General features: G+C 28.2%; 1 protein-coding gene across 1 annotated transcript in view; it reads right to left on the reverse strand.

Moving 5' to 3' along the window:
- LOC107444086 (Y+L amino acid transporter 2) overlaps positions 1-26,160 on the reverse strand; it is a 55,994-nt gene that overhangs the window by 10,610 nt on the left and 19,224 nt on the right. The window contains exons 2-6 of the mRNA XM_016058167.4: positions 10,502-10,627; positions 8,664-8,763; positions 6,308-6,352; positions 6,028-6,151; positions 3,791-3,894 (exon numbers count right to left, since the gene is read on the reverse strand). Coding sequence (XP_015913653.1) covers positions 3,791-3,894; positions 6,028-6,151; positions 6,308-6,352; positions 8,664-8,763; positions 10,502-10,627 — 499 coding nt within the window. The remainder of the gene's footprint in view (positions 1-3,790; positions 3,895-6,027; positions 6,152-6,307; positions 6,353-8,663; positions 8,764-10,501; positions 10,628-26,160) is intronic.

Here is a 26,160-nt window from a genome sequence, read left to right on the forward strand (position 1 = left end):
ACTAACACAAACATGTAATTAATCAAGTGATCTGAGATAATGTAATACAGATATTTAAGAAACAAAGAAAATATTTTCTTTTGAAAGAAAAGATTACAAGTTATATACAGTGTGAAGAAAAAGTATGGAAACTTTAAAGAAAAATGAAGAAAAAAACATCAACTTTCAAATTAAAAAAAAATTTCATATGCAATTGTGTGCAATAAATCAATTTCAAAGAAATATGAATTAGTAGACCTTTAATAAATATAAATTTTAAAGGCAAGGGGCTTACACCTGCATTACAATATTAAGACTTTTGCCACAAAAAAAAAGTTACGATGTATTAAACATCATACTAATTAAAAGCTTGAATTAGCACCATACCCAAAATATAAATCATTTAGGTATAACAAATTAAAGGTTATCTTATCATGCATCTAAGAATCATTCTGTTTGCAGGGGTCTGTCCAGACATTTTGTGAAAGGTCCGCTTTTGTAAAATTGTGAAAAAATTACTCGTAATTTGTGAACATAAAATAAACGTTAAGTCACATTCCTTCAACCAGGGTCCGCTTTTGTGAATTTGTGCAAATAGGGTCTGTTATTGCAAAAAAACTTTTTCAAGGAGTTTTTAAATTGTAAAGACATACAAAATTATGCTCAACACTGTAAAATTCTAATTAAAAAAATAAAAATTTTAAAAAATAAACAGCAATTGCAGCTACTAAATTAGCAATGCAACATATAAATATTTGGTATTTAGCCTATACTGCTGAATGCAGAATATTCATTTCGGACGAATAAAGGAAGAAGCGTCTGCCGAAGACAAAATTTAGTTCGTTTACATTTGTCTTTCTCCCCCACCCTTCCTGGGAAGGGTTTATTCGATTAACAAAACAATAATGAAGATAAACAAATTTGTGAAGAGTCCGATTAAAAGATAAATTATTTTGTGAAGGGTCCGTTTTTAAGTTAAAATATTTTGTCAAGGGCCTGTTTTTATGAAAAGATATTTCGTGAAGGGTCCGTTAACGAACCCAAATTTATTCTAAACAGACCCCTGGTTTGAAAAATCAAAGTTAAAAATAAGGCAAATCCCAATGCGCCCGAGATCCAACTCAAAATTTCTAAACATTGCAGTAGAGCGTCTCTATCGGGTATGCGATTAACTGAATTGTCCAATTAATATTAATCAGACCAATCAAGAATAAGGATCATGCATTTTTTCCCACCCTCTCCAAAAATGTTTTTTTCAAGAAATCATTCTTTATCTTCAGATTCGCTAAAATGAATGCTCTAGAAAAATTCCTTTCTTTTGAAACTTTGCGTTCTTCAAAGGAGACTCCAAGGAATATAATAATTGCCATCAAATAAAAATACAGATAAATTGATTTTGGAATTTCAAATTTTGATGGGAATAGGAAGTTACAATGAAGTGTTAAAGGTGATTAAAAGGTGAATAAAGGTGATTAAAATGAGTTCAATTGGCACTGTTTGCAAAAGAAAACAACAGTATTGCAAACAAGAGCAAAATGCAAATTCAAATCATTAGTATGAAAAAAAGAGGGACGAGAAATTAGAGTTAGCAAGATAATTCACTTAATTTATTTTTTTTTAAATCATTGATATAAATCACTTATTTTATGTTATTTTTAAAATTTTCAATGACATTGAAGGTTTTATCAATAGAAATAATGAGAGAGGAATGAATGTAAATAATTATTTGGTGATAAAAATAATAAAGATAAAAGTGATGTGGCTTAAGATGACTTTTAAACTATAATCTTCATAAGTTGTTTATAAAATAATTTGCTATTAATAATTAAATACAGGTACTTTTAAAGCTTACGAAACATGCAGTTTGAGAAGAAAAAAATAATGAAGGAAAACTTTTCGCTCAAGAGCAATTCAATTTTTTTATTTATTTTTAATGTTTCTTGATCAATATAAGTTTAAATTTGATCTGCATTTTATATCTAAGTGGCAAAATGGGACTTAGGTCTTTACAAACTCATGACAGTGTTGTGCTTGAACAAAAATACCTATAATTTTAGTCATTTAGTTATCAGTTTTGTAATAATTTTAACCAATTTAATTAGAGATTTCGAATTTTTTTAGCCATATTTTTTAAAATACTAAGCATTATTGATACATTTTACAGAATTTTGATTGGTAAATGTAAAAAGAAAAAAAGGAAGAAAATTTGATTTTAAGATTTAAAAATTTTTTTTTAAAATAAAATCACAATTTTTTCTAATTGTGGTTTTTACAATCGTCCGTTCAGCCAGATTTTTCGATAACTGGATCAGTCTGAGTGCCCTTTGATCAGGATGATCAGTGATTCATCCTGATCAGGATGATCCAAGTCTGAAAACTACAGATGTTGATTTATTTATTTTTGATCTTAAATTTATTTCTTAAACTATTTCCGAGCTTTTCCTTGCCGTGTATAACTGCAACATTTATTGAAAAAGAGTGTGACGAATTAAAAGTATTACAGCAAAGAAAAAAAAGCATGCACATGACACTACTCTAACTAAAGAAAGCAATAAAGAAACACAGATGCACAACAGAGCACATACCAATTTGGTTGGAATTAATTCAGATGAGAAATCTGAAGAGAAAGGAAAATAATATAGATATTGCATCAATAAAAACATAGTTCAATAAACTTAGAAAAGAAAAGAATACCTCAAGAATATTAGGTTTACAGTAAAAGGATAAGTTAGAAAATGTTTAAAATAGAAGAGCTTATGGTCTTAGATATAAAGGTGTTTAGAAATACAGAAACTTGTACTTCTGCTAGTTAAAATTAAAAAAAAAAAATTAATATTAAACTTACTCTTGCCCTTATATTACAATATTGGAGACAAAATTAATGACATTTATTATTTGTTAGATTACATACATTGATATACACTTTCACTAAATTTGACTTTTTAATACATTTTAATGAATTTGGAAAAAAAGTAGAATTAAGAAATTTAAGGAAGTTAGGGAGAAATTCCCCCTTCTTATCTTAACCATTTAAAGATTAAAATGGCAAAAGATTCAAATACAAAAGAAGTAAAAATTCATACATAAATGTTATCAGCATCTGAAACACTCTTATAAATTAAAGTAGTGAACAATAGCATAATGCTAAAATATATTGATAACAATTGTAAAATTTTTTCAAAAAAATTTTAAAATGCTTAATAAAAATTAAAAAGAAATTCGTTGTACCACTAAAACATAGTTTAACATCTTTGGTTAATCTTAGTCATAGATTGTTAAATACTTAATATATTTGACAATAGTGTATAGTAAAAAAATTAAAACTTAGCATGTTACGTTACTTGTTGTTACCAACTTGAAAATCCTGAAAATTTCTCGAGTAAAATCCTTTATGACGCATTTCAAAAAAATTTATGTCTTTATAATTTTAAATCATTGATAATTTCAAAACATGAAGTATTAAATAAATCATATGCAGCCTAATTTAAATGAATAATTATGTATAAGTTCATTTTTATCTCTAATCACATTTATTATTCTGCCAGAAATGAAACAAATGCCATTACAAATGAAAGAAATGGCAAGTATAAATTCTAGTACTAATATTTTTAAATAAAATATACAAGAGTTTTTATATATAAGTGTGATCGGTTAGCGAAAAATCCGGAAATCCGGATTTTTTCTGGAGCACAATCATCTCTGCGTTAGTACAGAAGTGTATTATACAAGAAAACCCTACTTTTTTTTTTGTTTCACTGATATTTAAATGGGAAAAAGTCACATATTCATACACATATGCAAATTGATATACCTTGATGATGAAAATATACCCCCATTGAGGCCACCAAATGTAGATAATGCGACACATAAAGGCATAATCCAAGACATTACTCCTAATATTTTATCACCAAAAGCCTATAGAAACAAACATAACATTTAAAAAAAAAAAAATTTTAAAATATAATAATGAATAAAACTAATGAAATTCAAGTTTTATGATAATATAAAACTTAAAACACACTGGTGTAAGAAGTTAAGAGAATTTGCAAACTTGGTCTATTATCTCTAGAACTACCGGAGCAGTTTTAATGAAATTTGATATGTACGTACATTGATACAATACAAAACAAATAACTATTCAACAATTTTAATACACATGCATGATTGTGTGTAACACTCCTTGGAGTCGGAAGGTATCTTAGAGGAGAAAATCTCAGTATTTTTAAGGTAACCCCGATTTTTAAAAATAAATTAAGTTTTAACCTGAATTTTTCGCTTAGTAATTTAAACATTTTTTACTTACATTTTTTGAAGTTTTCCGAAACAAACTGTTGTTTAAACTAACGTTTTTTTTTATTTATTATTTTTATCCCAAACATATTTTAAAAAGCATAAAACTGTGGCTGGTGTAATTCTCAGCAAAAGACTTAGACTTATAATCTTTTAATTAGAGTTTTTAAAATTTAAATTGGTTTAAAAGGTCTTTTAGGTTGCAGCACCAGGCATGGTGCGTAGTCGCCAAAGGAATCAGCTGGATGACGTACACAGGATCGGCAAACTTGTACCTTTCTTCAATATTTAAAAAGCTTCGAACATTGCTCTGTGCACACTCATACTTAACTTTTACTTTTCTGTTTTTATCTTATTGTTATGTTTCAGTTGGTAATAAATGTTGCTTGATTTTGTCATAGTTGTCCTCAACTTAATATGACAGGGTTCCTCCCCCTCAAGGTAATACTTTTAAGTTAATTGGCCTACTTTTAAAATTTATTGTTACTTTACAAAGAAAAAAAATGAAATCAAATTACAAATGTAACTGCTTCATACATTTGATATTTTAATTTATTAAAATCCTTTTAAAATAGTTTCACAAATATTTAACCTTTAAGTTTAAACAAGAAAAAAACCAGCAAAAATACATGCTTTTATCAATATAAGAGTATATATAGTATACGGCAGTCTATGACAACAACTTTTATCTGTTTAAGATAATTACTGCTATTATCACACAATACTTTTACTCTTTTTACCCAATAATTTAATTATAGTTTTCAATATGTGTACATGTTACGGCCAAAGCCTGAAATTTTCTTGATTTCGGGGATTGGCCGGCCAGATCACGAAGTGGCCAGCTAAAGTGTGAAATAATTTAAACGATCAGTGAACATTTTACTTTGGCGGCCTTCTATAATTATATAAATAATTCTTACAAATCTTCTAATTTAAAAATATAAAAAATAGAAGTTTTTAAATTGTCTATTAAATAATCATTAATTTAATAATCATTATTAAATTGTCTATTTAATTGTTTTATTAAAAAGTTTATTTGCTAATATTGCCAATTTTGTTTTCCTTTTTAATTTAAAAATGTAAATCTTCTAATTTAAAAATATAAAAAATAGACAAGTTTTTACTTTGTTTTAAATGCAATCAAGAAAATTTCGGACTTTGGCCAGCCAATTTACAGCTTTCTTGGCTAATTCGCGATCTGTCCGACTTCAGGCTTTGGCCGTAACATATATATAGATATATACAAACACAAAATTGGCTTAGACAAATATAATACAAAAAACACTCAACTGAACTACTGAATGACACATTTGAAAAGAAAAAAATACAGAAAACTAAATAGTTATCAAAGACTTGAGTCAAAAAAACTATTTAATTGAAGTAAGAATAATTGGGTGTTGAGTTTTTTGAAGCGATTTTTAGGGCAGTTTATGTAGCAACAACTTTTAGCTGCTAAGGATAATTACTGCTATTATTGCACAATAATTTTACTCTTGTTATCCAATAATTTGATTATAATTTTTAATTTAATGAAGAACTGTAATTTAACTTGACAGAGGATTTCATTAACAAATGAATTTAACATTAGCACAAAAATAAACAACTGTGTATGCGTAGTAGTTTTGTAAATATAACTACTTTGTATATGTATATATAACACTAAACTACATATATGATCATTCTTGCACACTAACCCTGTACAATAACCAATCAAGGAATAAAGAATAAAAGTAAAACAAACAGAAGTGAAATAAATACCCCAGCAGTGGCACTAGAAGCAAGTATTTCTTCTTTTGTCAAAACAGAAAAATAGGCCACATTTGTCATAAGGTAGATCACAGAAACTAGTGGAATAGATATGTAAATTGCTCGAGGTAAATCTCTGAAAAATCAAAAAATAATTTTATAGATGTTACGAAAAATATGAGGCTAAAGATTCAATAACTTTCTTTTTAAAAAAAGCACATTTATTTTAGTTAATAAAGGGAATAATAAATTAAAATGATTGTTAACTAAACTAAAAAAGGAAATATATTACCTTACAGGGTTTTTCATTTCTTCTGTTACAAAATTAAGTGCATTCCTAAAAACAAAAACACAAGTAAATAACAACCATTACAAAACTTTTGACAACTTAGTAAATTAAAAATTAATGCTTTTCATTTATAAATAAATAAGCAAAAACGATAGAGTAGAATCTGGGACTCCCTTGGTTTGGCATTAACCCCATTTCTGGTCTTTGCCTTCACTGACGTCACCTTCGGGTCAGCATAACTTTTGTTTGCCTTTATGTAACCGGTTCTTGGTCTATTTACATATATATTTGTTTATTTGCAAAACGCTAAAAATGAGAGGGGACCCCAATTGTGAACTATTACTGCAAAAACATTTCTTTTCTTTAAAAATAAATTTAAAAACTGTTCTTTTCTCACTTTTTTTAAGCAAAAGTTGTAGAGTCGGGGAGCTATAATTTAAAAATGAAGGTAATCAAAATTTAAATTTTTTCTTTTTCAAAAGATTTTGTAATAAGTAAGAATGATATTACAAGCACAAAACTATGCCTGAAAACAAGGTTAAATCCACTGCAGTCAATAAGCATTATCTAAGATTTTTTTTTATTTATCATTTTCTTGCAAATTGGTTCAACAATTAGGTTTCATACTGGCTTTAATTTATTTTGTATCAATCTGACATCAGCCTGAATGAAAAGTTTTACCACTTTAACACCTTTTTTTTTCTTTTCCTGTTTGAAACGAAAAATTATAAATCAAAAATCCTACAAGTAGGAACCAATGGTATGCTTTAAACTGTAATTGGCCAAAATTTGAATAAAATTTAATGAAAATAAAATTGTGTAGGTTGCCCCAAGCAAAAAAAAAAAAAAAAAAAAAAAAAAAAATGCTAAGTTAACAAAATTTATTTAAAATTCTTTGAGTTATTATACTTAGGAAAGAGTTAGAAAAATGAGGACTGTTAAAAAAAGTATTAGTTAGGGTGAGGTTCTGTCATCTAATATTTTGCTCATGTAAGATTGTGTATATATATATATGTTAACTCAAGAAAAAATATTTTTTGCCTTAAACTTCAACTGGTCAAAATTTATATGTGAAAGTTGAAAGTTGTTAAAGCAACAACGAAAAAAAAGCCTCGTCAATACATACAATTTAATATTTGAAATTTCGAAGCAACCATGTTCAGTAATAGGACTTGCTAATAAAAAAGTTACCTGCAACACAATATTTCATTGGTGTCAGAGTATGTTAAACGACTCACATAAGATTATGCTTTATGTAATCAGCATCAGATTGTATTTCCTATCATTTTCACAATTCACTTATTTGCATTTATCTTTTCCCTCAATTCGATGTATAATTTAATGTACACATTTATTACAATTACATATTAAAAATCATTGATCCTTTCATCTTAAATATTGTATACTATTTTAATTACTCAATGTAAATAATCATTATAATAAAACATAAATAGCACAACAAAGAAATATTACGTAAAAAAATCTATAAATCTCAAGTAAATATGCACCTTCAACTAGCAGTTCTTAGCTACATATATATTTGAAAAAACAATGAAATGAATATTTAATAATAACTGGTAAAAATTATTAGTTAAAATAGCTTGATACTTAAATTTTATAAAATGTTAAAATTGTATAACTCAAAAATAAATAAATCTGAGAAATAAAAGCAATTTTATTCATTTCAAATTATTATTCATTTATTCATTTCGTCTTCCCTGACTAGCAATGGCTAATCACATATACAATAAATAAACAAAGAAAATATATATTTAATTGAAACTGGCAGAAAATAATGGTTAAAATAAATATTTAAACTTTATCAAATAAAACAGTATACCTCAAAAGAAACATTTAAAAACATAATTAACAAAAATTAATAAAATTTTGTAACAGAAAATAACAAAACTTAAGTCAATTATACTTAATAAAAGTTTTCTTTTAAACATCTGATTTATATGATCTAAACTCTGATTTTACATAATAAACCCCGCATTCGCCAAAAATCATGTTTGAAACTTATTAATTCATTATTTCCCCCGACCAAAGTATAGTAATAAAACATATAATCAACTTTTCAACAATATATTTATATTTAACACAAAAAAAATATTTTTTAGTCATCATACTAATAGTTTTCTCAACATTTTAATAATATATTTCAAAATAAATAATAATAACAAATAATAATTATAATAAATAATAATTATAATAAATAATAATTATAATAAATAATAATAAACAAATAATAAAAAGTTGCTTTTAATATTTACGCATCGATTTCTTTAGATTTTATGAATGAAATTAACACTAGTTTTTAAAAGAAAACAATAAAAAAGAAATAAAAGATCTTAATTACCATCCAGAAAAAGAAAACATTCCTGAATAAACAGCCAAAGAAAGATCAGAAAAATTCCAGGAAGTATCTTCCATAACATTTGAAAGATTTTTTGTACTGCCTAAAAATTAAAAGAGTACATAAAAAATATGATAGATATAATACATTGACTTAAATTTAAAATAATGTCTACGTATATTTGAGCCATTCCGACTCAAAGCATGCTAACAGTCTTTTTTTTGGGGGGGGGGGAGGGGAATTAAATGTGCATCATATCATTTTTATTTTAGCTTTAATACAAATATATTTTTGATGCAATTTCCTTTAGTTAATAATTAAACTTTTATAAGAATATCCAAGTTATAACACTTTGAATTAAAGATTATTATCACAATTGCCCATTTTACCATGTTTTTTTATGTATATATATAAAAAGCAAAGAACAATATACATCTGGATTTCAGGGGACAAAAATTGAAAAGTAAATTTTTACAAATAAAAATAATAGTATGTAAAAAATAAACCTGTTTTTATACATTATTTGAAATTATATTATATTACAAAATGAGAAAAATCAACATTAATTTTTGTAATTTATGTTGAAAGATCTAAATGAAGAATATGAGGTCTTTAAAACAATGCTAACATTACTTGAAGTTTTTGCTCTAAAACCGAAAATGTTTTTCTTTTCTCTGCAGATGACAATAAAATATTTATAAGGTAGTTGAACTGAAAGAGTTTATAAGCAGCATAAATTATTAAAAAATTCAAACACTTATGAGCTAAAAGAATTTCAAAGGAGAAACAACAAAAAATAAAAAATATCACAAGTTATAATATCATAAGTCAAAAAATAATTTAAAAAAAAATATCACAATCACAAAAAATCAAGTTTTCATCAAAATTTAAAATTAAGCATTATATAGTTATTTCCCAGCAGGACACAAAAGTTTAAAAATTTTTACATGCCCATCCAGGCATGTTAGTTTACAGTGATTAGTTTTATTCAGACTTTACATGCCCAAAAAACTTTAATGTTAAAGACCGAAAAAATTTTAAAAGTCCAAACATCTTTTTTTATTGTGTAGTTATAGGTATTTATTATTAATCTGCCATCATTTGCATCAACATTTTTATTACTTAAAGTATAAATCAGAAGTACTAAGTATTATTAACTAAGATGTATTAAGTATTATTAGCCAGAAAGTATGAAGTATTGGTGGACTAAATAATTAGCATAATAATAAACAAAGAAGTAATTCAATCAAATTTATTGAACTTCATTGGTAAGTGCATGCCCTTCAACATGATACTTTAAAACGATATTATAAAATTTTATATTAATTATTTTCTTAGATCCCTCATGGGCTTCAATAGCGGCACAACTCAAAAAATCAAGTTTTGAGATAAAGGGTTTAAAGTTTTTATTGCTAAGCAAAATGTATAAGAAATGCTTTCGTTTGCTTAAACGAAGATTACCTTCAAGTTGAATTATGAGTTGTGCAAGTATTGCTGCTGAAAGAATGTGTATTTTCCTACTTACAACTGTTCTTAGTTCAAAACTCGTGTTTTTTGAGTTGTTTCACTATTGTAGCCCATGATCGGTATAATGGTAAATAACGGTATATAATAATTTCTTATATAACGGTAAATAATAATAGGTAAAAAACGATACAGCAATCAGGGTAAACTTTTTTTTTTATAAAAATAAGCGTGACTAAAAAGAATAAAAATTTATTCCTTGTTGTGTTGTTTCAAGTAATTATGCAAATCCTAAAAATCTAAGCTTTTAGTATTAAAAACAACAAACAATGCATGACAAGAATTACAAGTAATAATAATTAAAAAATTCATGTTACCAAATATTAAGTAGTACATTCCGGCACAAATAATCACTAGAAGAGCTAATATTTTAGCAAACGCAAAACTATCTTGTATTCGAGTAACCCATTTCATACTATAGCAATTCACAAATGTCAAGAAAACTGAAAAATATAAAAGCAAATTTAATTCAATGTACAAATAAAATATATTTAACATAATAGAATTCAATGCAATAATCAAAGACCAACAATTCATACACTAAATTTTTCGTTCAGAAAAATCAAGCTATTTGTGTGAGCAAAAAAGATGGATAATAATATAATAAATAATAAGTAATAAATTCAGGGTTTTTGACCCACACACAAACCTTAAAAAAACCAATAAAAACCGGGCTCAAACGCTTTTTTTTTCTATTCGGTTTTTTATAAACATAATCAAATTAGATTAATAAAGAATAAAATAAAAGAGAAATAGATTTATATCTTAAATGTATTAATTCTGGAATTTTCAAATCAAAACTAACTATAAATACTTAGTTTAAAGAGCCGCTCTATTTGTGTGAGCAAAAAAGATAAATAATAATATAATAAATAATTAAATAATAAGTAATGAATTTAGGGTTCTTGACCCACCCACAAACCTAAAAAAAACTATAAAAACCGGGCTCAAACGCTTTTTTTTTCTTCTTTTTTTGGCTCTTATAAACATAATCAAAATAGATTAATAAAGAATAAAATAAAAGTGAAATAGATTTATATCTTAAATATATTGATTCTCGAATTTTCAGATCAAAACTAACTACAAATACATAGTTTAAAGAGTAATTCCTAAAACTGCTAAGAAAATTGTTAAATAAACAGTAGTTCTGTGGTTAGTTAGCCTGTAAAAGGCTTACTTTATAACCAAAAAATGAAGCTATAACTTATGATGAATTTTTAAAAATAAATGAATAAAACAGAAAACAGCATAGTTCTCTGATCCCAATATTATGATTTTATTTTTACTCAAGGAATGAATTAATTTAAGAGTCTTTTATTAATTAATACCAGCATGAAAAGATGGTACTACATAATTTAATCATTATTTTTGCTTAAAAATTTTCTTTTTATTATAATTGTTCTCTTTTGAATTAAAAATTAAATCTAAAAAGTGTTAAATTAGATATCTTAAAAAACCCAGAAAAGCTCAACAAAACCCACCCGGGTTAATTATTATTTTTTTTTTTAAACTGTTTTTTTTTTAAACTTAGAATAAACTTAACAGTAGTTAAAATGTACACAAAACTGACTTTGATACAGTTTTAAAAGAAGTAAATTGTAGATTATGGGTAACACTGATTGTTTAAAGCCATGCAAGCGTGTGAGACACCATCAGCTTTAACAAATATTGTTTGATACAAATTTTAGTCTAAAACAATTAAATATGTTAAAATGTTTTAATTCTTAATAAATTCCTAAACTTGAAAAAATAATAATAACTTGGATAATTGCAAATGAAAAAAAATCAAACTTTTTCTTCATTCGATAATTATGTTTGCAAACACAATCATCGATTTGATTGGCGTACCGCAAATACAACCATACTAAACAAAAATTTGAGTAGTAACAAGACAAATAAAAGAAATACATATATTTGACTCACAAATTATTTTATTAAAATATCTAATTACAGATATTTAAATACTTCAGCAATGATAAACCAAAATAATTTAAATGGTGTTCAATTTTATGAGATAAGCTAACAAAAAAATACTTGGCAAAAAAAATATATAAAAGTACCACTTTTAGTAATTATATAAGTAACACCAGTTGGCAGAATAATAATCTTTTAAAAAAAGTTGAATTTAGTATACTACGGTTCACATAGGCTGAGAATTGAAAGTCAAAATGCCAAATTCATATTAGCAGGAATTGCAAAGAGGCAGGATTAAAAACATCACAGTCCGTTTGACTGTCGATAATTTAAATGGTGTTCAATTTTATGAGATAAGCTAACAAAAAAATACTTGGCAAAAAAAATACATAAAAGTACCACTTTTAGTAATTATATAAGTAACACCAGTTGATAATCTTTTAAAAAAAGTTGAATTTAGTATACTACGGTTCACATAGGCTGAGAATTGAAAGTCAAAATGCCAAATTCATATTAGCAGGAATTGCAAAGAGGCAGGATTAAAAACATCACAGTCCGTTTGACTGTCGATAATTTAAATGGTGTTCAATTTTATGAGATAAGCTAACAAAAAAATACTTGGCAAAAAAAATATATAAAAGTACCACTTTTAGTAATTATATAAGTAACACCAGTTGGCAGAATACATAAAAGTACCACTTTTAGTAATATATAAAAGTACCACTATACTTTTAGTAATATATAAAAGTACCACTATACGGACTGTGATGTTTTTAATCCTGCCTCTTTGCAATTCCTGCTAATATGAATTTGGCAATTCCACTTTTAGTAATATATAAAAGTACCACTATACGGACTGTGATGTTTTTAATCCTGCCTCTTTGCAATTCCTGCTAATATGAATTTGGCATTTTGACTTTCAATTCTCAGCCTATGTGAACCGTAGTATACTAAATTCAACTTTTTTTAAAAGATTATCAACTGGTGTTACTTATATAATTACTAAAAGTGGTACTTTTATGTATTTACATAAAAGTACCAGACACGGCAGAATAATAATCTTTTAAAAAAAGTTGAATTTAGTATACTACGGTTCACATAGGCTGAGAATTGAAAGTCAAAATGCCAAATTCATATTAGCAGGAATTGCAAAGAGGCAGGATTAAAAACATCACAGTCCGTTTGACTGTCGATAATTTAAATGGTGTTCAATTTTATGAGATAAGCTAACAAAAAAATACTTGGCAAAAAAAATATATAAAAGTACCACTTTTAGTAATTATATAAGTAACACCAGTTGGCAGAATAATAATCTTTTAAAAAAAGTTGAATTTAGTATACTACGGTTCACATAGGCTGAGAATTGAAAGTCAAAATGCCAAATTCATATTAGCAGGAATTGCAAAGAGGCAGGATTAAAAACATCACAGTCCGTTTGACTGTCGATAATTTAAATGGTGTTCAATTTTATGAGATAAGCTAACAAAAAAATACTTGGCAAAAAAAATATATAAAAGTACCACTTTTAGTAATTATATAAGTAACACCAGTTGGCAGAATAATAATCTTTTAAAAAAAGTTGAATTTAGTATACTACGGTTCACATAGGCTGAGAATTGAAAGTCAAAATGCCAAATTCATATTAGCAGGAATTGCAAAGAGGCAGGATTAAAAACATCACAGTCCGTTTGACTGTCGAACGAAACTAAACAGTGTTTATAATAATCACATTTCACTTTCTTGCGGTTTCCTTAGAAAACTCTACACGCTTTTAATGTTATTAACCCAGCTCTATCTGTTACAAATTCAACTTAAAAGATATTTTTTTCAACAAAAAAAATTAAAAACAAAAATTATCTGCCACTTTAAAAATTGACCGATACTTGTTTTTTGGCACGGCATCAACGACATATGCTTTTAATTCAGAAACAAATTATTGGTATTAGACTTTAATAATACAAGAAAATCCCGTTTCTTAGAAATTTTAAATCTTTCGTGAGTGTTTTTATAATGAATATGTTTTATGTGGGAAACCTTGAAAAGCGAAATAATTTTTTTAAAAAAATGTGTCTTTTTATTCAAATTACATAACGCAGTTATTACATAACGCATTAATTACGTAATTACATAACGCATTCTGCACATAAGCAAATATTTTAATGAACTGTTTAAAAATACAAGATAATAACAGGATGACAGTCTCATATGAATTGATAAAACAACAATATTTATTTTAAAAAAATTATAAATTAACATTTGCAAGATCAAGAAGAAAGAACAGTTGCGTCCACGATAGCTGATTTTGAGATTCAATAAAATTTTTTAAAAAAAATAAATAAAATAAATAAATAAACGAATTTGCACAGTAACAGCTTTTTGCACAGAAGCTGTTACTCAAGTAATTCGCACAGTATTGTGTGCGAATTTACTCAAGCAATTCGCACAGTAACTAACAAACGAATTCGGGGACAGGAATATCTTTTTCCCCAGCACTGCCGATCTTCACTATGTAATAACTCTCAGAGAGAACCGATTTTCTGGTTATTGATTAGTCACAACTTAGTAATGCTAATAATGTGGCATATTACGATCCAATGGCCAGTTTTGTGAAAAATGGACATAAGCCGTTCTGCCCCATGATTTTCATTAAGTTAGTTTGATCATGATAAAATATTTTTGCAATTTTTACAAACTTTCGTAGGTGAAGAGAAAGACAGTTAAATTTATGTTGTTCGATAAGTAAAAACCAAAATTTAATCAAAAATTTGATATGATTTCACATAGTTAAAACTGCAGATCAAAAATATGTTGCACCAATTAGCAAACTCAATAATAGTTGTTAAATAGTGATTATCCTCTTTAATTTACTAATGCGTAATTTTTTTTTAAAAAAATTGAAAAAAATAAAATTAAAACAGATTAAATAAATTTTATTACAAAGAAATTACAAAAAATATTTACAAATATCAAGTATTTTATTTAAAAAAAAAAGAAATCTACTTGATCACTTTGCAATAATTATGAAAAATAACAATGTTTACATTAAAATGCATTATATTTTTACAGAAAATTGTTTACTAAATTTTTAAGGGAAAAAGAACATTTTAATTTTAAAAATAACAAATGGAAAATAAATATTAGTTGATGAAATTTAGACTACTGATTTTTTCTCAAGACTGATTTCAGTCCCCAGGACTGAAGAGTGGCACCCTTGCATATACATATCAAATGTTTTATTTTTTTTAAAAAAATCAGATTTAAATAATGTTAAATTGTAGACAATCATAACATCATCATAAGGTAAAATAGTTTAAAAAACGATTTTAAATAAAAAGCAAACGATTTATGGGTAAAAGGTGAATATGTAAATGAAGAAATAAAGCATGGCTTGAATAAAATATCGAAATGGGGAAAACTAAAAGTCGAAGATATTTTTATCCCCTCTTAATAATCTTTTTAATGATACTGCTCTCACTCCAGCTGAACTGACTCAAGAAACTTTTTTTTTTATCAAACCAATAAAGCCTTAAAGGTCTGTGTTATGATCTAGATAGATTAACTACCTTCACAGAATTCGACATCGGTTGACACATTTATCTGTTCATCATTATTAGATATCATTTCATCAAGATTTGGAAAGTAATCAAAAGTAAAAGAAAGTTATATAATGGAATTATCGGAATTGGAATTGTAACAAAAGTATATCACTTCTTATCTTGATCACTTGGTGATAAGGTGTGGAATAGTTTAAAACTCCTGTATTGTTATATTTTCCAGTATTTATTTGCATTACTTTGATATCGTGATAATATGATAAGATAAGATAGTAGGCAAACATTTAAAATTTTAATAACTCTTTGGATTGGCTTCTGGTTATGAAAAATTGCTCTTAATATAAAAATAAAAGCTTTTTTTTTTCGCTGAAATTACTATATATTACTTATAATTTCAGTAACATATTTGCAGTAAGTAACAGTTCAGTAACATATAAATTTATCAAAATTCAAAGGATTAAATGGGCAGGCCACATTATAAGAATGGAGGATAGCAGGACAACCAAAAAAAATTTCTGTCCCAGGCCAACAGGTACAAGAAAAAGAGGACGACCAAACCTAAGATTTTTAGACTGCCTTGAAAAGGACCTACAAGTTTTAAAGATAATAAACTGGAGAACCTTGGTTAAGGGAAGAATGTCTTGGCATAGGCTTGTTGAGAAGGCCAAGGTCCATCCTGGGCTGTGGTGCCAATGAGAAGAACATATTTGCCGGGCAGTTTAGTTATTTCCCAGCGTTGCATAATTTTCAAATTGAAAACACGTAGTTTTTATTTATTTATTTTAATTGGTTATATAGTAGACTGATTTTACATCCAGATCTTTTACTTATAGTCTAGTTTTAAATAACCAGAGGCGGTAATAAAATCCCTGAAAGAATTCCCAGAATCGGGAGAAATATAAATTTTCGATGAGAAAATAATTTCTTTTTACATTATTTTATAATTTACAAGAAGGGCGTGGCAATGGCCAAACTAGCTTTACAGATGTTAATGGTAAATAATCAGTGGCGGTAATATGATCTCTAAAAGATTTCTTAAAACTTCTAGGGTCACAATAATTAGAAAAATATTTCGGAAAAAATTATTCATACCTACATATTCTTTGATCATGGGATGACGAACCAACAGGCTGCAGCTTCACAACGTGACAACTTGGTTTTTAACTAATATACTTTTTAAACACGCTAAATTTTAAATTAAATAATAATATATTTAAGTTTTAGTCCTAATTAGTTTCTTTGGTTAATTTAAAATGTTGAAGATTTTTTTGCTAGTTTTAAAAATAGTGTAAAATATAACATTACATTGATTTATAATAAATAGCCAGCTCTGTAACAATCAAGAAAATACCAATACTAATGCAAGAAAATACCAACGACCCTAATCTAAATCACTTAATCATTTTTTTTTTTTTTTGCTCATCCATCATTATAAACATACAGTTAAGAACAACAAAAAAAATATTCTAATATAAATCTAAGATTTAAATTTAAAAAAAAATAATAATAATTCCCGTAGAAAGAATCAGTCTGGAATAAAATTAATAATAGAAAATAGGAAGCGATAAATATATTTTCTGTTAAACAATGTCTCTGAAAATACGTTTTATCAACACATTGTTTGAACTTGGTCAACCAAGCTGAATATTAGAAGAAAATAAGTCATGAAAAAGAAAGCTATTGTCTAAAATTAAGAAGAGGAATATTTCGGATGAAGAGTTCGAGTCATTGGACTTAAATATTTCCCAAAATCTACATAAGCAATATGAATTATACGCACGCTTAAGAGCACGAAAGATGAGTTCAAACCAAATCAGATCAACAACACAATTCAACACAAGAAACAATCATTACTTAAAGGGAAAAAAAAAATTTCAATGGTTTCACACGAAAGAGAAAGAACTAAAATATTGAGTTTCGGTAAATTTTCCTGATATGTTCATTTCTTTTATAAAGTTTATCGTAAAATATGTTGCAAGAATTTCGTATAAAATTTTTTATGTAAGTAAAAGAAAACACGGCTGTTAATTTAACATTATTGTTAATAGAAAACAGACGATTTTCAGCAATTTAAAAATTACACAACAACTGGACGAATAATCGTCTGCAGTTTAAAACCAAAATTACTTAATACCTTTAAAATTACATCTTTCAGAACTTCCGCTGGATAGAGAAAATAAAATGGAATAAAATCGATTGAAGTAAAATGTCTCTAAATTCATTTTTCCTTTTATTTTAAAATAAATCTATCTTATTATTTTATTCTATCATTATTTTATTTTTAAAAACTAAACAATAAAAAGCGTGAAAAATAAAAATTTAGTACAAACGATTCTATGAACCGTTACTTGTCGCAATAATTTTAACTGCCAGATTTTTAACCATCTACTCTTAAATAATAAAATGAGATATTTTTTGACATTTGCAAACATCTTTTAAAGCGAAAGTTGAAGGCAGTTAACTTATACTTCAATTTATTAGTCCTTGAATTCTCAGGACTTGTCAAGTATTGTACAATATTTCCATGCTTATAAGCTAATTTTAATACATGTTCTACACAGACATTTTTTAACATACAAGTACATCTAAAATTGTAATACTACCAATATTTTCTAAAAAAAACCGAATGACATACATTCATTCATCATAAATAACAAATTCATTACAGACATAAAATAAACTGACACTTACATGACCTTCAACATTAATAAAAAGTGTAATAATATTTAACGTCAAAGCAGCAAATCAATAAAACCTTTCCGAAATATAAATTTGACGTTTTCCGCCTATTACGAAAAACATACATCGAATAAACAAAATGATAATTATAATATTTATTTAACAACTAATCTTTATTTACATCAAATTTTTAACAATAATTTACTCAAAGAAAACCGAATATCAACGGCAAAACTCAAGAACAGTTAAGGAAAATGTAAAATAAAAAAAAAATAGTTCTCGAATATTAGGAACTAGACAGACGAAGAGAATGAAAACAACCGAATAAAATAGCAACTTATAGACTTGTTAAAAAGGTTCAATTCCGCAGTCGTTTAAGATTAATTTATTCATGTAAAGTTATGAGAATTATTACAATTTCTAGTATGAAATAATCGGATCCAAAAAGTGATATAAGACAACTTGCTAACATGTGGCTAGCATACCATAATGTGGCACTTCAGAATTTTAACTGTGTCGGGCAAAGATTTATTGGAAAATTACTAAGAGATATGTAATACTAATAAAATTCCTAAGTGATAAATAAATAATGAGGTAAAAACTCTACTTGTACACAATTAAATAAAACAGCACCGGAAAGTGAGACACCTCATAACATTGAAAAGTAAATATAATGATCTTATTTAAACTAAAAGTGATCCTAATTATAAAAATTTTGTACCAAGAAGGATTTTTCCAAATTTACATGCCACAGAAGGCCACATATTGTTACATGTTTGGTTCAACATATGTTTGTAAATATAGGTTTTATATTATGACATAATAAAATGTAAGTATCGTTTAAGATTAATAAACACCTAAAATATCTGAATTTGTTAGTCTCTTCAGAAACTAACCCTCTGCCGTTTAACCCCAGTGGTTAGAGCATCGAACTTCAGTTCGGAGGGGCCAGGGTTCGATTTTCAAAGTCGCAAAGTCCTACCGAGTTTGTACACGCAATATATGTTCTCGTAAAATTTGTGATATCGAAAATCATGTGATAGAAAATTTTCTTCCCCTTCATATCTATGTCTAAATTGTGGAAGTTGCCTCACGAGAGAGTGGTGCTGCCATCTATCTGATGAGGGGTTGACCTAAGTAGCACGTTCACGTAAGCGGTGCTCTCTTGGAGGCGAAAGGCGCTCCTTTCTGACTTAATTCTTAAAGGTCAATGGCTGGCGATCTTGTCAAGTCCACATGTCTATAGAAACAACACCAACCGAACTAATCCTATTACAAGATTAGGTTAAATTACTAATTAAAAACCAAATTACGTTCTGACTGTTTAAGAATGTTTCAATTTATTCACTTTTATTTTATACATAACCTGATGGATTGAACTTTTAAAAATGATACACAAAAGTTTTTAAAATGATACAATGAAATACAATAACATAAAACTCAAGTTAGTATTTATGTTTTATTTACTAGATATGTATAAAAAATCACACTTCCCAAATTTACATGGGGGGTAAAAAGTGTGCTATTTGAGAAAAAATTCCAGAATGAACTTATAAATTTAATTTTATACCTTTTAATATTTTTTAATATGATGGAAAAGTTGTAAGTGGCATGCATTGTAGAAAGTGGCACTTTCTCTGATATAACATAACATACTAACTTAGACATAACTGGTTCCTGACTTAGACATAACACAATAGTAATCTGTCTCACACTGCACTTACGTCTATACTTAGTGGTTTCGAGGTCAGTTCTTTAATAATAACGGGATATTTTGACAAGTAGAAAAATCACTTAAGAAATTTTGAGATCAAAAATATTATTAATAATAATGATTAATAATAATAGCTGAAAAATAATTTTTTTTTTGTTTGTTTAGCTTGCAGATTTAAACGAATTAGAGACACTCCCAAAAAAAGGCATAGGAAAGAAAAAAAACGCACATAAACAAGGACTAAATTCTAAAAATAAATGAAAAATCTTAGTAAATCGTTTGAAGTTTATATAGAATCTACAAAGCGAATAAAATATCACTAACACGTTAAAAATTTAAAAGACGCGTTAGCGAAAATACGCAAATTATGGATTTTCAATAAAGCCTTAAAGTTAGCAATTGCTTCTTAGAAAGCAATTTCAAGAAAATTCTGCAAATTTACGCATTGCAACAAGTGAGGTTACCAATATCAGGTAACAGTAATTTTCACTTTTTTTTTCTAAAACAATTGCAAATAAAGAAAAGTAGGGTTTGTCTCTCCTCGCCTTTCTATTTTTCGAAAAACTATCCACGAAGTAAAAAAATAAAATAAAATCAAGTTTCCACAAATCCATGAGAAATTTGAGGAAAGAGCTATTTTTCTCTTTCCACAAATCCATGCAGAAGCTCAAGACTATTGTTATCTGTCTCATGTTATGGTACCAAAAAAATAATGTGCATTCACATTTTTTTCTCGGAAAGAAATAAGTTAAAATGATCTTTATTATTTTCTTTTGCACAGTGGTTCTTAACTCAGCTTAAATCGCGAACCACTTTTTCTTTTCATTTTAACTTTACTTGTGGATCGTAAAAAAAAGGTTTTCGGCAGTTACGACAAATTCAGAATTTTCGCTGTGTTCATTTTCGAAAAAAAGCATTTCGAGCTATGTTCAGATTTAAAAACTTACCGACACAATGTTTGCTACAGGGGTAGCATAGGAAATCTTACAAAATGAGTTTCATACAATTTTAACGAACGTATTTTATAAAAATCGCCCATGATAAAAGTATGCAAATCCCAGGGGCCTAAAAAATCTTAATATACATAAAAATCGAAATAATTTTGGAATGCGGCCTCTTCCAAGAAATTCAGAGACTTCCACACTATACCATAGCAACAATTTAATAGGATAAGAATGAAAAGTAAAGCAGTAGCAAATAACACGCATTTTAGATTTTAATTAAGAAATTAATTAATTCCACAATCTTAGTAAATCATTAATTTCTTGAAGTAAAAGGAAAATCAAACAAAAAGACAGAACCAAGCGCAAGCTGATAACATAAAGCAGTTTGTTGACATATTCAATCGCCAAATTAAAAATTGAGAAGAAAATAACGAGATTATCTGACGAAGTCTGCTTCATATATTTACGAGCTACTCGCTTCCTGAAAAATTATCGATTTTGGCTACTGTCAAAGCAATACAAACAGTTTCATGACATATTTATTGATATTAGAGACAGACACAATTTCCTAGTCAAATTCTGATAACTGCTTAACGAACTTATAAAAAAAAGATAAGATTATTTCTGGAAGGTGCAACTAAGATAATAGAACTTTCAGGTTAAACGTTCTTTGGGACTTAAAGCGCAATCCTATCTATATTAACCCTTTGACGCAGGTGATACCACTGTTCCTTTTATATATATATATTTTTTTTTCTGATACTCTAATTGCAAGCAAAACATATTATGGTATTTTTTTAATCATAAAAAACAATCTTAAAATATTTTAACTTAAAAACCGACCCTTCAGAAAGTTGTTAATCTTCATTATTGTTTTGTTAATGGAATAAACCCTTCCAAGGGGGGCGGGAAAAAAGAAAGACAGATGTAAACGAACTAAGCTTTGTCTTCAGCAGACGCTTCTTCGTTTATTCGTCCGAAATGAATATTCTGCGTTCAGCAGTATAGGCTAAATACCAAATATTTGTGTGTTGCATCTCTAATTTAGTAGTAGCAATTGCTGTTTATTTTTGAAAATTTAATTTTTTTTAATTGTAATTTTACGGTGTTGAGCATAATCTTGTATGTCTTTACAATTTAAAAACTCATTTAAAAAGTTTTTTGCAACAACAGGACCCTATTTGCACACATTCACAAAAGCAGGGCCTTGGTTGAAAGAATATGACTTAACGTTTATTTTATATTCACAAATTACGAATAATTTTTTCACAATTTTACAAAAATGGACCTTTTACAAAATGTCTGGACAGATCTTTGATATTCAAAAACTTATCAATAACTAATTTTGTAAGTTGAAGAAATTTCAATAAAGAATAAGTTTATTTTATTTTATTTATTTATTTATTTATTTTTATTTTATTTTTATTTTTTAAGGTCTGACTGCAAATAAATGCAAATTTGAAAAATTATTGTTTTGAAAATTTGACTTTTTGCCCAGAAAAAGACACCGGTGTTTCATGCTGTTTTTTCGTAACTATAAATTACTGAAATGCTAAATAATATTTTTTACTTATTTTAACCAAAAATTAATACAAAATAATAAAAAAATATCAAAAATATGTTAAATAAAAATTCTGCATCAAAGGTTAAAAGTTTGGCGTCTCTTGCGTTTGAACACCTTTGGCTATCGAAAAAAATTTAATCCTTAATTATAATCTTAATTACTAAATCTTAATAATAGTCTGGACTATTAAACTTAATCTAATATAAATACAAAATTATAGATCTAAACTTAAAATAACTACAGCATTTCTATCTACCTCTAGAGAAAAAATTATATTTCCCTTTTTAACCTTTGCTTTTTGTAGTATACAACGGCAACAGATCGTAAAATGTTAAAAACAGCGTTCACTCTCTGTGTATTATACTTAAGAAATTTTTAAACAGCACTTATACATTCCAAAACACGCATTTATAGATAATCTGAGTTATTTAACATGTTTATCGAATGCAAATAATGAAGGGCGGATCGTCACACTTGAGGGGACTGACAATTTTAGGAGAGACCTGAAAAAAGGCGGGGATCAAATATATACTGTTAAATCTTTTATCCTTTGTTACTTGCAATAATTAGTTAGTCGTAATTTTCATAGGATCAATGTTTAACTTTCGTAGATATTGAAGTCCAAAATAGGCAAGTTTCGAGTAAAGATTTTAAAAAAATTTCGGAATATACTATATATATACACACACTATCAAGAACCAAAACATTATGACCACCCCTACATTTTACAATGAACTCTCCTGGATGACGTGGAAGGCATGTGATCAGGTGGAAGTGGTATTTAACTGTTGCTGGAGAGTTTGAAGAATCAACCCGGTACGAGTGGTTGAATACCAGGACGACAGGGTCACTATTATAGCAGAGACCTATACCAATTTCAACCATCCGCTAGTGTTATTTAACCATGTTATTATTTTATTAAATATGCGTATAGATTAAATGCTGATTTAATCTGACCACCGCAACCGCAATTCACCGCCATTATCCACTTGCAATGCCATTATTACAGGTGCCCACGGGCACACCTACAGATGAAAGTGTGAAGTGTCCGTTTCGCGGACAGGTACACTGTAATTGAACTCAATTCAAGTTCAAGTTGAAGAATCATTCTTTCACTTACTTCTATGTGTGATGGGAAAGGCTGCGGATCTAAGCGACTTTGATAGAGGGCAGATTGTAATGGCTCGAAGGCTCGGAACAAGTACTTCCGAAACTGCACGACTCGTGGGTTGTTCGCAATCTACAGTTGTTAGTACTCATGCAAAGTGGATGAATGACGGTGAAACCAGCAGTAGACGACATGATGTTGGACGTCCACACGCCATCAAAGAAACAGGTCGTCGAAGATTGTCCCGCTCGGTGAAGCAAAACCGGAGCCAGAAAGTGGCTCAGCTGACAGCCCAATACAATGCAGGGTCAAGTAGAATAGTATCAGAGCACACGGTTGGATATGGGACTACGCAGCAAACATCCCACTCGTGTGCCTTCACTGACCAAGCGTCATCGCCAACTACGCCTGCGCTGGGCCCGGGAACATCGCGACTGGTTCATGGATAAGTGGGAGAGAGTTGCCTGGTCAAATGAATCACGGTTTGTCATTTATCAAGCCGATGGCCGTGTCACGATACGCCATCTTCCAGGCGAACAGTTGCTCCCTCAATGTACAGTAGGTCATACACAGGCCGGTGGTGGCGGCATTATGCTTTGGAGGACGTGTTCTCTAGGGCGTCTCTGGGACCCGTGGTTGTGGTAGAGTAGACCATGAATGCTACAGGACACCCTTACATGGCCCTTGCACCCTTACATGGCCTCTGTTTTTCCAGCTGGAAATGGAATTTTCCAACAGGACAACGCCCCGTGTCACAAGGCTCAAAGGTTTCAGGCACAAGGTTCCAGGAACATGATGCTGAATTCCAGTTAATATCCTAACAGCCTAACTCACCGGATCTCAATCCGATAGAACACATTTGGGATGTCATGGAACGGCAGCTCAGAGTTCAAAGACCACTAAGTCGCAATATCTCGGATTTGCGTGACCGTTGCTTAAACATCTGGTACAATCTGTCTCCGTCCATTTACCAAGGACTTGTGGCATCCATGCCAAGGGGGGTTGCAGCTGTGTTGCGGGCTAAAGGTGGGCTAACTCGTTATTAAGAGGTGGTCATAATGTTTCGGCACTTGAGTGTATATATATATATATATATAACAATGATGAAAGAGAAGCAATTAGTTGGCGAGCCTCTTAGTAATAAAAAAAATGAATTTTAAAAAAAACATTTAGGTCATCTACTATCGTATCAAAAATTACGTCCATTTAAGAAATCATAGTTCCGCAACAATCGAACTGTTCAACAGAATATAAACATTTTCCCTCGCTACCCAAAAAATAATTTTACAAAAATTTAACTTCGCAGTTAACTGGTTCAAAAACGGAACTAAAAGAATCTTGAAATTCTTTGTCCATTTTATTTCTTCTTTTTAATAGTCGAAACATCTTTTCTACAAAAATACAGCCGCCGCAAAATCAAAGCAGCTTTGTAATAAAGAGTTCAAGAATCAGAACGAAAAAAAAAAGGGATGAAATTTATTCTACAAACACAAATCGCACTTCTAAAGTGACAAAGAGAAGAAAATTTAGGCCATAAAAAAAAGATTGGAGAACGAAATGTAAATAAACGGAAACTAAATAACGAAGTGTAAACTAAGGGATAAGTGGCCACTTCAAAACTTTTCATCGATACGAAACAACACTCGGCTCTCTTCAAAACTCAGTTTGTTTTAAAGAATCTCTTCTCAATTTCGAAGATAACTGGAAGAAAAAGAAAGTATTTTTCAAGTGGACTAAAAAGAACCTAAATTCACATTTTTGTCAAATTTAAAACGAAAAACATACAACTCATCACTCTCTTTAAATCTTTATATAGAGTAACGTTTATACTAAGAGGAACAATAACAGATTTTATAATTTAACAGATTCAATCATTTAAACAGATTTTAGTTATTATAAAATGCTGTATATTTAGAATGCATCTGAGGTCATTTTAGGAGAAATGACTGATTATAATTTAACAGATTCAATCATTTAAACAGATTTTAGTTATTATAAAATGCTGTATATTTAGAATGCATCTGGGGTCATTTTAGGAGAAATTAAATAAACGGCTTTAATTTACAATTTTAAAACAAAAACTCCTTAAAATACATGTTTGTTTTTTTTTTATTAATTTCCTGCCCCCCAAAAATTTTTATGAATACATTTTACCCAATTTCACAAATACAGACCTTTTTACAAAACTTTGAACCAGCAATTGGTTTTCGTAATTTTTTTAAAAAAATCAGGCCCCTATTTTAACAAATACGCAAAAAATTGAAAATATTATTCAAAACTTCATGAAAACGGTCCTTTCACATATTAAGTGTAGAATAATCCCTTGCATTAACTATTGTAGAGGTGGAAGACAAACTAATTAATTAGTCATTCCTGACACTAGTAAAATGAAACGGTACGGCCGATAGACAAAAATCAAATGTTTTGATTTTAACCCATAAATCTTATAATAATACCCCTTACCCCTTATAAGTACAAAATATGAAGAAAAAAAGTTTA

Source organism: Parasteatoda tepidariorum, chromosome 4 (assembly GCF_982258835.1).
Source record: "Parasteatoda tepidariorum strain Cologne lab strain chromosome 4, Ptep-v5.0, whole genome shotgun sequence".
Taxonomy (NCBI): Eukaryota; Metazoa; Arthropoda; class Arachnida; order Araneae; family Theridiidae; genus Parasteatoda; species Parasteatoda tepidariorum.